The following is a 13,874-nucleotide window of genomic DNA, read 5'->3' on the forward strand; positions in this document are numbered from 1 at the left end:
AACTTTCACTTTGTCTCAGTCTCGTTCCTTTGATAACGGACCCAACAACTTTATTCCCATTTTCTTAAAGAGAAAACCAACAATTCAAGAAAACTTATGTCTTTTTAACAGAGAGAAAGTGGACTTTCAATCTTATACCTCTGTACTTCTATTTTTTAATTTGTATTAAAGATTTTATTTATTTGAAAGAGAAACCTAGAATGAGTGATTGAGAATGAGCAAACAGGGGAGGAGAAGAGGGAGAAGGACAAACAGACCCCTTGCTGACTTTGGGATCAGGGCTTTGGGATCATGACCTGAACAAAATCAGGGGTTAGACACTTAACTGACTGAGCCACCCATGCGCTCCACTAGTGTACTTTTAAAATCCATTCATTTCAACCTTAGCCTGTCCTGACCACACATAAAACCCCTTTACAGGGGCGCCTGGGTGGCTCAGTGGGTTAAGCTGCTGACTTCAGCTCAGGTCATGATCTCAGGGTCCTGGGATCCAGTCCCGCATCGGGCTCTCTGCTCGGCGGGGAGCCTGCTTCCCTCTCTCTCTCTGCCTGCCTCTCCATCTACTTGTGATTTCTCTCTGTCAAATAAATAAATAAAAAATCTTTAAAAAAAAAAAAAACCCTTTACAAAGATTTCCTTTCACAAACCTTCTATAACTTTCCCTTGCATTCAGATTTTGTCCCAAGCCATTTCTCTCCAACCAGTCACATTTAGGACAAAATTACGTTCTCTTACCTTCAACAAAAATGTATTTCCATTTCTCATTCCGTCCTTACACCTGCAGAGTTGCTTCCCTTATTTCCACCCGTCTTAATCACACTTAGCAGAATTTCAACTCTTAGAAACTTTAGTCTTCAGTGAAAACTAGGTAGGTGAACTGTCACACCAAAATTCTTTAGCCAGCAAATTTATGAATCAATTAAGCACAAAACGTGTTTTCCAACAGATCTAAATAGCCTTAGTTTCTTTGTAGTAAGAAGTCAAAAGCACAAACTTTATGTTTAGTAATCTATACTTTAGTATTTTATGAGATTATCTGACCTTTAGTAAACCTTGGTAGAATAAAAGTTTCATATTTAATGCTGATAATTCTAAAGATGTGTCTATTTAAAATTTTTTTTTAAAAATTTTATTTATTTATTTGACAGAGATCACAAGTAGGCAGACAGGCAGGCAGAGAAAGAGGAGAAAGCAGGCTCCCTGCAGAGCAGAGCCTGATGCAGGGCTTGATCCCAGAACCCTGGAATCATGACCCGAGCCGAACGCAGAGGCTTTAACCCACTGAGCCGCCCAGGCGCCCCAAGACATGTCTATTTTAAACCAACAAACTTAAATACTGAAGTATGTTCCACCTGGGTCCACTTAAAAGTCAGTTTGTTCTCTATTGTCAAGTTTTACCTGGGGCACAGGTGCAAAAATCTGAAACAGGTGGGGATAAGGCCAGGCCAGGCCTCTTCACTCCTTGACAGCAAGGGTAGGGGTAGAAGCCAATGGTGTCAGAAGCACCCAGGATGGCATAGGAACTAGTTATGTAGGCTGCATCCAAGGTGGTACAGCAACAGGAGGAGGGGCTGGGGGAACAGAGAAGAGGTGAGATTCCACCAGAAGGCCTGAAAAAGAAGGTTCCTGGTTCTAAACCTTGTCAGCTCAGGCAGAGGCACTGACACCATGTTTTCTCACCAAAGTGAAAATAGGCAGTCCATGCTGGGACAGAGAAGATGGGAACTTCCGAGGAACAAAAGGAGTTTTGGTAGCTCCTTCAGAATATTCCTTAAAATCCCCTACCCGAGGTAGACCAGCCATGGTTGGCTCCAATGACCATGTCCATTAACAAGGGAAATGAATGAGGAGAAGCCCCACATCTATTAGGAGGAGTAACAGAAAATCAGCATTCAATATATTATGAGGCAGCTGATTACCACCCAACATGTTCTAAGAAGTTCTTAGGTCAGGCTCTCAATTTAGGGTCATGAGACTAAGCAAGGCACTATGTGAAGTACAGCCACTTAGAGGAGTTCTAGCAAAGGAGGTCCAGCTGGAGAATAGTATGAGAAGAGAGTTCTGTAGGAGGGTCTTACCTCTTGATCTGAGAGTTTGTACTGAGGCCATGAACCATAGGCCTTGGGGGTCAGTTTGTTCCAGCTTTTGGGAACATAGCTCAAGGGTGAATCTGAAGGAAGAGAGGGGGTGGGAAAGACAGCTGCTGATCCCTAGGGGGGTGTCCTGCCAAAGAGAATGGAGTTCTGACTCCAGGTCGTGATTGCAGTCAGGGGGTCCTACTGATCTGAAAAAATGACTGGACCTATAGGAGGTGATGGATTCTTCTGGTGGCATCCCACCATGGAGAGGAGTTGCAGCAAATGTGGGGCTACAGACACTTTGGGGTATCCCACCACAATAAGATGTCCCACCAAGAAGGTCGGGGCACATGGCATGGCACTTCCTTTTGGGGCATCCCCTGGCAACAGGAACAGCCAGACACCAGTTTAGCCAGACCAGGTAGGAAAAAAGGTGAGAGAGGACTTACCACTCAGATGCATAGGAACACGTTTACCCACAGATGAAGATGGCGGCTGGATGCCCAGGAACAGAGGAAAAGGGCAGAGATGAAAGAAGCAAGGTGGCTGCGAGTCAGTCAGCCTTAGGAAAGGGTCCCAACCGAGTCCATTTGGTGTATAATTTGCTCTGTGTGAGCTAACAATTGAATCAGACTTTGGGAGCAGATCTCTGGGTGGGGGAGGGATGAGAAAACAGAGGAAAGGGGTCCTTCACTCTCACAGGTGCGTTTAGTCCACAAACAGTGGACCTGTTTGCCCTCAGAACTTCAGGCTACACCTGGGAGCTGCCCTGGCCAGAGGCCGTCAGTTGTCTGAGCAGCACTAGGGTTAGACGGTAGGAGGGCCAAAAAAGGAAAAGGAGAGGAAAGGAAGGGTCTCTCCAAGAAGCAAAAGGGGAAATCAAATACCTCTGCCTTTAGGGCATGGGTGATCTGGCTGGTTCCCCCGTGCGGCTTCACAGCCTCACTCAGGAGTAACCTCAGGGGGGAGATCATCTGCTCCCCAAGGAGTACTAGAGTGGGTCTAACAAGATAAAGTCCCAAGAAATTCTCAGAGAATCCCAGGAGAGTCCAGACTGGCAAAGGCTCCTCATGTGGGGTTCTCCCAAATGTGGGGGGCCCCAAAATTATCCACATACAGGCCACTAAATGTGGCACCTAAATGGGGTGTCTCTGGATGGGTGGGATGAGGGCCCCAGAATGTGGGGTGAGAATCAGGTGGAAGTCCCTCACCAGCAGTGAAAGAATTCACCTGAGGAGATAAAAGTTTATTAAATACACCCCAGAAGCTTGAGCAGGATAGCAAAGGAGAGGCTGTCCGCAAAGATGCAGGGGGTGGGGGTTGTTTTTAAAGGTGGAAAAGGATGGCATATGTGGAATCTTCCCTTTTTTAGGAAACTATGCCCAGGTTTAAGTAGCCCACTGGTCCATACTTCGGGGTGGGTCCCCTGACGGGCATGTTTTTATTCAGCCAGGTGGTTGCTATGGCCCTTTCTGCATCCCATTGCTCAAGCCTGTTTGCCTAAAAGCTACCACTACATACACAATTTATCAAGTCAACAGCCCAGAGTAGTTTTCTTTAAATGGCCACAAGATTTAAAAATTTAGCTGATTTTATTTTAACTAAAAGGTAGCTATCTAACTCATCTTAAAAACAGAAGCAGGCTGAGAATTAGAATTAGAAAATAATAGGAAAACATAGAGATATTTTGGCAATTAAATGGAAAGATGTATGCAGAACACTTTGCAATATCCTGAAAATCAGTAATACAATAATAATGGTTACCATAAAAAAATTAAAGTATCTAGGAATAAACTTAAGAAAAATTTCAGGCTATATAAAGACTATAGTTCATAACATAAACAAAGGCTTGATTAATTGAAGAGACATGCTGATCATAATTATAGTTAGGAATCAAATTGTCTTCTAAGCCTATTTTCTTAACAACTTGCTATATTTACTTCTATGTTCGACATAAAATATTTTTAAAATAAATCGTCTATCATAAATTTCAATAAATTACCCCAAAATGTACAGATAAAAATCTCTTTTTACTCACAGCCTAGAAGGCATAATAGGGATTGAGGAATATAAATTGATTTTACTGAATCTCATTATTAGAAATTCTAGTAATGGGTGTCAAAGGCTTAGTTGTGCTAACAGGTCTTGGTCCTCCATGATCATTCCATTCATATTAATGCCACTTACTTATCATTTACAATTTGAACTCCCATATAAGATTTTGTGTGAAGAAAAAATTTCACTATTAATAAATTCTGGAAAGCGAACGTATTCACTATTAATGACAAATTGTTTATCTCAAGACACAAGCACAGCAGATGTTATATATAAGGGTTTTGCCAATGAATCAAAGTATCCTCCTTACATTGTCATTATTGATTAATTATTTTGGAGCAATAGATTTTTAAAAATAAGGCTACATACAAATATTAAAAATTATTTTTGTATTACATATGTATGTAGAAGTAAACAATAAACAGGCCTTACATTGCTGTTTCAGTGTTCAGAACATGCAGACCTCGTGGGCCCTATTTCTGGCATTTTGAAGTACTTATGTGTGTTTAACTTTTAGTAAGTTTCTTTTAAATATTTTTCACAGAATATTTCAAACATTTATGAAGGACAGCGATCCATGAAATAACTTCAAATTATGGCCAACGGTGTTTGATGTCTACATCACAACCCTTCCCTTGTACTGGATTATGTTTAAGTTAAAAACATCCCAAACATCATTTAATTGCATGCATAAAAACTTCTCATTTTTAAAATAAATATAACCAAAATATTATTTCACACTAAAATAATTAACTATAATTCCTAATATCATCAAATATCCAGTCCACAGTCAGGTTCTCCTTTTCCCTTTCTTTGCTTTCTCCTGGTACTTAACTTGAAGGAATAAGGTCTTTTCTCAGCTGATATCTGTGAGGTGGTGTATCTCAAACTTTTTGCACTTTCTTTTCCTGAAGGAACATTTTTACACATTACTTTTCCCCGTTGCCTCCCCTCTCCATGAAATTTTAACACTACCAACATACTATAGAAAACTGTTTATGTACTGTGGCCCTTTACAGGGCCAAACAATATTGTAATATCTAAAATATTTTTGTTCACCAAGAACAAATTTTCGTCCCTTGGGGACCATATTCTTTCTATTAAAATGTATTTCACATATTCCCCATAATTTCTTGCACATTTTTTATTTTTATACTGCATCTACACTGGGAAATCTTGCTGTCATTGTATATGATTCATTCTGTTTTATGACTATCATTTATTTTTAGTTCTCCTGATAAATATGTACCCAATTATCACTCCAGTTCTTATTTGCTGTCTAATTACTTTTATTCCCATACCTCATTCTTGAGTCAATTCCTCAAGAATGGTTCATGAATAACATTTCCTGAATTCTTGAGTATTTGTAATAGTAAGCTGCATTTACATTTCTATTTGACAAAATATATGTCAAATATCTTTTGACCAAAAGATATTTTATATTTTTTGAAATCTAGTAATATTACTAAAATATATTCTTTTGTTGGTCATTCTAGTTTACTTATTACTAGTTTAATATTTGTATTTAATATACATGCTTATGTTTAATATTTATACATAAACTAATATATTTATCTGGTTTATTTTCCCAGGAATCAATGTGCCTTTACAATATGTATTTTCTTTTTTTTCTTTTCCAAAAGTATTCTTGGTTAGGTTTTAGAATGTGTGTTGCTCAATTACTTTTGGCTCTTCTCTTTTGTGAAGTCCAATGATATGTTGGATTTTTGTCTCTCTCCACTTCCATTCTTTCTCTGAAAAAAAAAATCTTTATTGCCTTTGATTAAAAAATAATTCTCCACCTGCCTAATTCCTTTTTTTCTTGAGGTGATACCCACTGTGTTACACATTTGTGTTCCTTCCAGTTTTTTCTTCAGTTGGGATTTATAAAAATCTTTTTTTTTTAATTGAATTCTTCATTTCTTTCATTCAAAATTTAATTTTCTTCTAATTTATTTCTTCTCAAGTGTTCCAAAACATATTTATGCTGTTCTTTCATATCTCTTTTTATTTTAAGTTATTTTAGCTTGTTTTGAAATATTAGGTGACAGTTTTCTTATCTTCTGTATATTTTTGGTGTGATTTTATTGCCTGTAGGGATGATATTCTATTTCTTATTCTCTTTCCTCTTATAAGCTTTGCATAGAATTTGACAGCAGTCCTTTTTTGGCTGCTTATGTATATGTGATACGGATGTCTCTATACTTTTGCAAGGAACAAATGGGTTAGAAAGTTTTCTAGGTTTATGGCCCTAGACTTATTTTTCTGTCCTTTTCATAAACAGCTGAATATATGGCCTTTTACCTAAAAAAATCTTCATCCTCTGAGCACTTTCTCACTTCCCTTTCTTTTACCCCTACTGTCTCTATCCTGCTCATTTTTTATTCAACCCTTAGCAAATTATTCAAAGAAAAGGGTTTTGATTTGAAAAGAAGATTTGATAAAAAAAAAAAAAGCAAAGAATACATATTGCCTAATGACCAGTATGATTTTTTTCCCTTTACTTTTTCCCTTCCAAGCTATGACAGATATTTTTACACTGGATTGCCAAGCTATAAGAACACCTACAGATGAATTAAGTATTTCTAGTTCTCAGTGCTATAAGAAGCCCTGCTGCCTTCCTTTGATTCTTCCCATAAACTTATCAATATGACACAGGTTCTGTAGTTGTTATGAAATCCATGGGGATTGATGCTGCACAGTGGAGATTAGAAGGACTGAGTCTGAAAGTTTAGGGATTCATGGGATGGTACTTAGTACAGCATATTCAGCACTAGAAAACAATAAAAAATGGCAACAACCCTATAGAGATGAAACAGATCCTTTGACAGTTGGAATTTAAATAATCTCAAGATGATACAAAAAATAGGAAAGACCTACTTGGGTGCTCGTATAAGATGAAGGAATATGGAATGTGTTATGGAAAAAAAAAGCAAATATTATCCAAGAGAGATGTGTAAGTCTTTACCACAGTGGAGACTAGGTTAGTCTTTAGATTGATTAACACTTTATTCTTCCCCTCTTTGTGGTGCTACCTTCCATGAGGAGTCATGATGGCAGCTAATAACAGGTTAGTTTCCAGGTGTTATGTAAAGTAACTGGGATCATGCCATGGCAAAATAATGACTGGCAGGAATTTGTTTCTCCTATGTTTGAGGTGTGATTTCTTCATAGACAAAGGACATGATCAGACACTAGAAAGCTGAGTGGCATCCTCTGCTGGTCATTCCTTATTTACTCCCCACCTACACTCCATGTTCCACTCTCTGTATCTTTCTGACCTGTTCTATCAAAATTTGACCTCAGAAAAACAAAACAAAGCCAACACAACAAAAACCCTGAAACCCCCAGTCTGACCTCTACAGTCTATTTTACCAAAGAACCCTAGTTGCCAGTTTAACATTGCTTCCCATTTCCACAATCACTCCAGTTTCCCTCTGTGAGTTAAATGGCTGCCCTTTGTTCCCTTCACATACTATGATTCCTACAGGTAGTAGGAAGCCCAGCTGCATGGCAGCATCTCCACTGTTAACTGCAAACAAGAGAATATGAGCCCCAGCGAGCTTCACAAAGATGTTCCCTTGGTTTTTAAGGTCATCGTTAGCCAAATCCTGTGATTTCTTTGGTGTATATTATTTCCTCACAGAGCAGGAACTGTATTTCCCTAAGACTCGTCTGAGACCAGACTCTGAGGTCAGCTTGGGGGTAATGGGGACAGTGGGCATCTGAATGTTTTCTAGTGAGACAACTACCTCATTGAGGTAAAAGTAGTTCTATCTGCAGGAAAATATGTGTATATATATTGAGGTTAATTTTTACTTATTTAGACTGTAAGACCCCAGGTGTTAAGTGCAGCACTGATCAAAACCATTTATAAAAATATTACAGATTTTAATGAATAATTAAATATAGTAAGTAAGATTTTATTAGAAATGCCTAATTAGGGGTGCCTGGATGGATTGGTTGGTTAAGCATCTCCCTTTGGTCATGATCCCAGATCCTAGCATGGAGCTCCACATTGGGCTCCCTGCTCAGTAGGGAACCTGATTCTCTCTCTCCTCCCCATTCCTGCTCTTTCTCACTATCTCTGTTAGCAATATCTCTGCTATCTCTGTCTCAAATAAATAAAATCTTTTAAAAAAATTGCCTAATTAAATGAGATAGATGAGACTTTCCCCCAATTTTTTTAGGTATCCATATGACTAGTACATGTTAGAACATACGGAATTTAATTTTGTTAAACTATTTAAATGTAATTTATTTTTTTATTTTTGTTGAAATAAAACCTGAAAATGCCTTTTATTCTATAAAGAAATATATAGGAAAGGAAAATGTTTTATTTTTATTGGAATCATTAAGTTCTTGGAGTTTCTTCCAATTTTAACACCAAAGATCATGAAGTGAACAATATTCTCAAAAATTTTTCTGAATCAGTTATTACCATTAGGTCCCCCTTCAATGTTTTTGAGTCAAAAAATTAGAAATAATCTGATTTTTGAAAGGATATATGACCCAGTTATTAGCATCATTCACATTCTTAATGCAGATGCCAATAGTCCAAATTGCTCTTTTGTTTCGTGTTTGGGAAGTTATATAGCATGTCAGTTGGGAGCCTGCATTGTACAGAAGAGGTTGGAAAAAAAAAAGAAATTCAACGTGCATCTTCAACATCAGGCTTAATTTCAGACAGATGCCTTTAGGAATGAATAGATTTGGAAATGAGTTCTGGACATCATTTCTCTCCACACATAGGAAAAATGTCATGCATTTTTGTGTTTACACAGCCAAGCTTGATGACTACTGCTTTATTCCTTCCTTGTAATTTCTTATAGCTTTTGCATTGAGGGATCTAGTTCTCTTTTTCTTTTGAAATACACACTTCACACACACACACAGGATGATTTTTTTCTTTGTTAATTCTTTCTTAGATTATTAATCATTAAAGACAATTATCAAGCTATGCTTCTATTTCAGTAGTAGAGCCGTGAGACTTATTAGGTAGCTCCTGTAAATCAACTGCAATTGACTAATGAGAGGTCTTCTGGGTGGGCCAAAATACCTGGATTTGTTTTCTAGTTCTGCTTCTTTCCTTATCGTATCTGGGAATGTTGTGTAACTTCTCTGATCTTCCACTTCTTCATTTGTAAAACAGGCACCCTAATAGTCTTTATCTCAGGTACTATTTATGAGAATTAGATAGTTTAATACATCAAAAGAACTTACAACACTATTAGGAATATAGTCAGTACTCAATACATGTTAACTGGTATGATCCTTCTTAATAGATACTATATATATCATTCCCAGAATATTATTACAAATCTAATAGCATCAAAAGTGTTAATTAGACTTGGTTTAAGTTTTTCTATCTTTCATCATTTTTTAAAAAGTTTTTATTTGTTTATTTGACAGAAGGAATTTTTTAGTATATGTGCTGCGGAAGCGAGCACTATTTGACAGAAGGAAATCACAAGTAGGCAGAGAGGCAGGCAGAGACAGAGAGGGGGAAGCAAGCTCCCCGCTGAGCAGAGAGCCTGACACAGGGCTCCATCCCAGGACCCTGGGAGCATGACCTGAGGTGAAGGCAGAGGCTTTAACCCTCTGAGGCACCCAGGCACCCCTATCTTTCATCATTTTGAGTCATTTTTAGTTCCAACCCAAATTAATACAACATCTCTAGATTCTGTCAATCTTAGTTCTATTCTTTCATATCCAACTTGTTTGGTAAAAGACAGCATTTTGGATTGTACACTTCATTTTCAAATCAAACACCTCCACACAATTTTCTGATGCATAATAATGATAAGTATGACTTCTATAATTTCTATTCTCCATATAGTATCTAAATTAAGAAAAAGGTCTTGGGGCATCTGGGTAGCTCAGTCAGTTGAGCCTTGGTTTCAGCTCAGGTCATGATCTCAAGATCATGATCTCAGGGTCATGATACTGGGCTCTGCTCTGGGCTGTGGAGCCTGCTTAAGATTCTCCCTCTGCCTCCCCCTGCCTACTCCACTTTTTCTAAGACAAATAAATCTTTAAAAAAAAAAAAGTCTTTTAGCCGAATTTCCTTATAAATCACAACAGGTGTCTATTTTGCGATGATTTAGTGAGGTGTTTTCAGTTCTTGGTTTTTTGTCTACGTAGAAGAAATTGTTACTAAACTTCACTCATAGTATCAGACTGAGTTCAGGACCAAGCAAGAATTACAGATCACATCTGTCAAGAAACCTGCAAAAGAATAAAATCAAACTATTCAAAATTAAGTAAGTAAATTAAATATGTATTGCTTTTTATGTTTTATATGAATATTAAATTAAATCACATAATAATAATAATATTTTAAAAGTAAGTGTTACATAGGACTCATACAAATACGAAGAGCTTAATAAGAAAAAGGAACCAAACTGAAAAGAGAAGTCAGTTTGAGGAATCATAACAAAAGTAAATCTCCATTACTTATCAAGTGAATTTCTTAAAGAAATGTAGTCTACTCCTGAGTCCCATCAACACACCTGAAATGTCACGAGTACTTAGTACAAAGTTTAAATTTCTATCATCTTTCTTTTTCAGTATATGAGAAAAAATAAGGCAACCATTTATTATAAAATACATTTCCAAGTGTTTTAAATGATTCATAGCAGACCTCTTTTTTGAAAAGCAAAAATAGCAAGCTAAGCCTTGCAGTTTCCAGTACATAAATCATCATGATAGCAATAACAAGGGGGTGTGATAATGTTGACTATCTTATGCAGAAAGTCCTGGTATATGGCTCAGTGTAGTGTGCAGAGCATTTGAATGGATTAATCATACCATTTTTATGTTACCTTAAATGCTGCATTCTTCTTAAAAAATATTATTATTGTCCAGGCCATTTCCCTTCATAAAATCCTTCCCTCCTCACGATACTCCTATAGAATCTTGATTAAATGAAATTCCAATGGCATGATTATTTGATTAAAGGAGATTTAAGGAAATGAATCCTTGTTAAGAATCTTTAAAAAAATATATGTGTGTCATACTTTATTTAAAAAATTATAAAATGAATGGAAGATCTCATAGTTCTTTAGTGACCATGTGGTCCCCCTCCCCCAAGTCACCATTAGGAAAACTAACTCTCACTGAATAGAAGAGTATTCGGTGAAAATAAAGGAGCCTGACCCAAGTCTATCCAAATCGCTTAGAACCCAAGATATTTCTTTTTTTTTTTTCCTTTCTTCTAAAAGGATAGCCCAGAAAAAAAAAAAAAATTCCCTGAAAGTTTTGATGTTTAGTTTTTGTTTTGTTTTGTTTTGTTTTTTTATTAATTTTTTATTTTTTATAAACATATATTTTTATCCCCAGGGGTACAGGTCTGTGAATCACCAGGTTTACACACTTCACAGCACTCACCCAAGCACATACCCTCCCCAATGTCCATAATCCCACCCCCTTCTCCCAAACCCCCTCCCCCCAGCAACCCTCAGTTTGTTTATTTTTTTTTTAATTGAAAGTCTACTACATAGGCATACACAGATTTTATACACACATCACATCTGTTTGATGCTTCATTCAGAACCCAAAATATACTTGATAGTTTACCAGTTTTGCTTATTTTTATTTCATATTTGTCACCTTCATTCCTTTATCAATTATCTTTATAGGCCTCCATTGCCTATTGAGGTGCTCCCAAAAATGACAAGAAATAGCCCTTGTTCTCTCATAAAAAGACATCTAAATAGAGTGTGCTGTATGTCTTAGAAATCATTTCATTCCCTTTGGTAAGAGCAGGCATACACTTGTCTTCCTCTCCCTGGTTAATAGCATACATTCAAAAAAGACATCAAGATTATGAAATCATCTCCATCTATGTCTTTTCTCTCAGTCTCATGAAATTATCACCTAAATACCATTGTTGCTCCTTTCTTGCTTCTTTCCAATCAATGCTCCATATTGCTGCTGAAGTGATTATTATGAAAGGAAAATCTTTTCACGTCATTCCCCTACTTAAAATCATTCCGTAACCTTGCTCTTTACTTGTCCTTCCCCGACACATACAAAACTTAACTAATCAGTTTTATGAGAGGCAGTGTAGTGTTATGCAGTGTTTTTCAAGCTGTGCTTTATGATCTAATATTAGGGGGTCATGAAATCAATTTAGTGGGTCATGTGACCCACAGTTTTAATAAAATAAAATTTAATAGACTATGATAGAATAGAATAGAAAATAATATAGCACATACAATCACTAAACTCATGGCAGATAGAGGGCCTTGGAGAACAATGGTGAACCACAAATAGTCACACATAGACAAGATGGAAAGTATTTTGTATTATCTGGGGATCACAGGCCTTTAGCAGAAGGCAGTTTGGATGGATTTTTTTAACTCTTGGGGAGGCTGTAAGTGTTCTCTGTGTGTGTGAGAAAAAGTAAAAACCATATTTGGTGATGTCTCAGTTTTCCAGAAAACTATCTCTAAATCTTGTGGCTTAATAACAACTTACTACTTATTATCATTCTATGGGTTGAACAGGTTGTTCCTCTGTCCTAGATGGTGTCAACTAGAGTCATCAACTCAACTGTATTCAGATGACTTCTCATATGTGGGGGTCTTGGGACTATAGGCTGGGACTTCATATGCTCTCTGCTTCTTTGCGGTATTTCATTTTCCATGGGTTCTTTATGTGGCCTCTCCCTCCAGAAGAATAAGCAAGATATCGTGACAGTTTCTTAATGACTGCACAGCAAAGAATCATTTTTCTCCCATTCTCTATTAGACAAAGCAAACAGTAAGGCCAGTCTAGATGCAAAAACGGGGGGAAATATATTCCATTTCTTCATTAGAGGAGTGGCAAAGAACTTGTGGCACTCTTTAATCCACACAGGTCATCCACAAGGCCCACTTTATCAGGGACAACATATAAGTTCCTCAGACTGCTTTCATTTTCACCCTGGGTACCCAAGACAGATTATGAATCCATATCCCTTTGCATGTAGGTGGGATGACAACTACTTCCAGCCACTGGAATGTGAGCCAAAATGTTTGTTTCTATAAGCTAAAGTTGAAGAAAATATGTATGCCCTTAACACTGTAGTCTTTGCTGGATCGTGAGTTGACCAGAAGGTTTGAATGAAGAACCTGGAGGTCATATGAAATGTTCAACTACTAGTGTTGCAGGATTCCTTCTCCTTCGGTGACCATAGTTCTTGGTCTTGCTGCTTTGAAGAATGAAGGGGTAGACTAGAGGGAGAGTGGTGGGCAGCAAGGCCAAGTTTATAGAGTGATAGTAAAGTTATTGAGGAATAGTACAAAGCTCCCAAAGAGGGAGGGGACCCAAGACGGAGTTTCTAAGTCCAGGGGTTTTTATGGGCGGGTTGGCAGGCTGTTTTTATCTGATAAACCCTCCATGAGGCTGTCATCCAATCAGGTTTTTGTCATTTATCACATGTGAAAAGGTGGAGGACTCCTTCCAGGGTGGTATAAAATACTCTTAAGAGTGGTTTCTTCTTAGGGTCGAGGCCCCTTGTCCCTGCCTGTCTTCCTTCCAGCTCTCCTTCGTCATTAGGTTCCTAACTGACCACTCAAAGCAGAAAAATGAAAGTGAACAAAACAAAACAAGTCTTTCTTGGGCTATAGAATCTAGTTGTTTTTATAGCATCTAGTATTACTTACAATGAGTTACACAAAAGAAAATATATTCTTTAGTGAAACTTGTATTTCAAAAGTATTCATATGGGGGTGTGGGTTCAGTGGTTCTGGTGTA

At 37.5% G+C, this 13,874-nt stretch overlaps 1 protein-coding gene across 6 annotated transcripts in view; it reads right to left on the reverse strand.

Annotated features, from left to right (window-relative positions):
* LOC309849073 (uncharacterized protein) overlaps nucleotides 1-13,874 on the reverse strand; it is a 414,440-nt gene that overhangs the window by 68,859 nt on the left and 331,707 nt on the right. For 3 of the 6 annotated variants that reach the window (XR_014303466.1, XM_082701300.1, XM_082701298.1), the window contains one exon: nucleotides 5,697-5,887. The exons of the other annotated variants lie outside the window; for them this stretch is intronic. Coding sequence is in view for 2 of the 3 variants with exons in the window: in XM_082701300.1 (XP_082557426.1) it covers nucleotides 5,793-5,887 (95 nt within the window). In the remaining variant the exon portion in view is untranslated. Of the gene's footprint in view, nucleotides 1-5,696; nucleotides 5,888-13,874 lie in introns of those variants that run through there. 6 annotated transcript variants of the gene reach the window in all.

Source organism: Mustela nivalis, assembly GCF_964662115.1.
Source record: "Mustela nivalis genome assembly, chromosome: 15".
Classification (NCBI taxonomy): Eukaryota; Metazoa; Chordata; class Mammalia; order Carnivora; family Mustelidae; genus Mustela; species Mustela nivalis.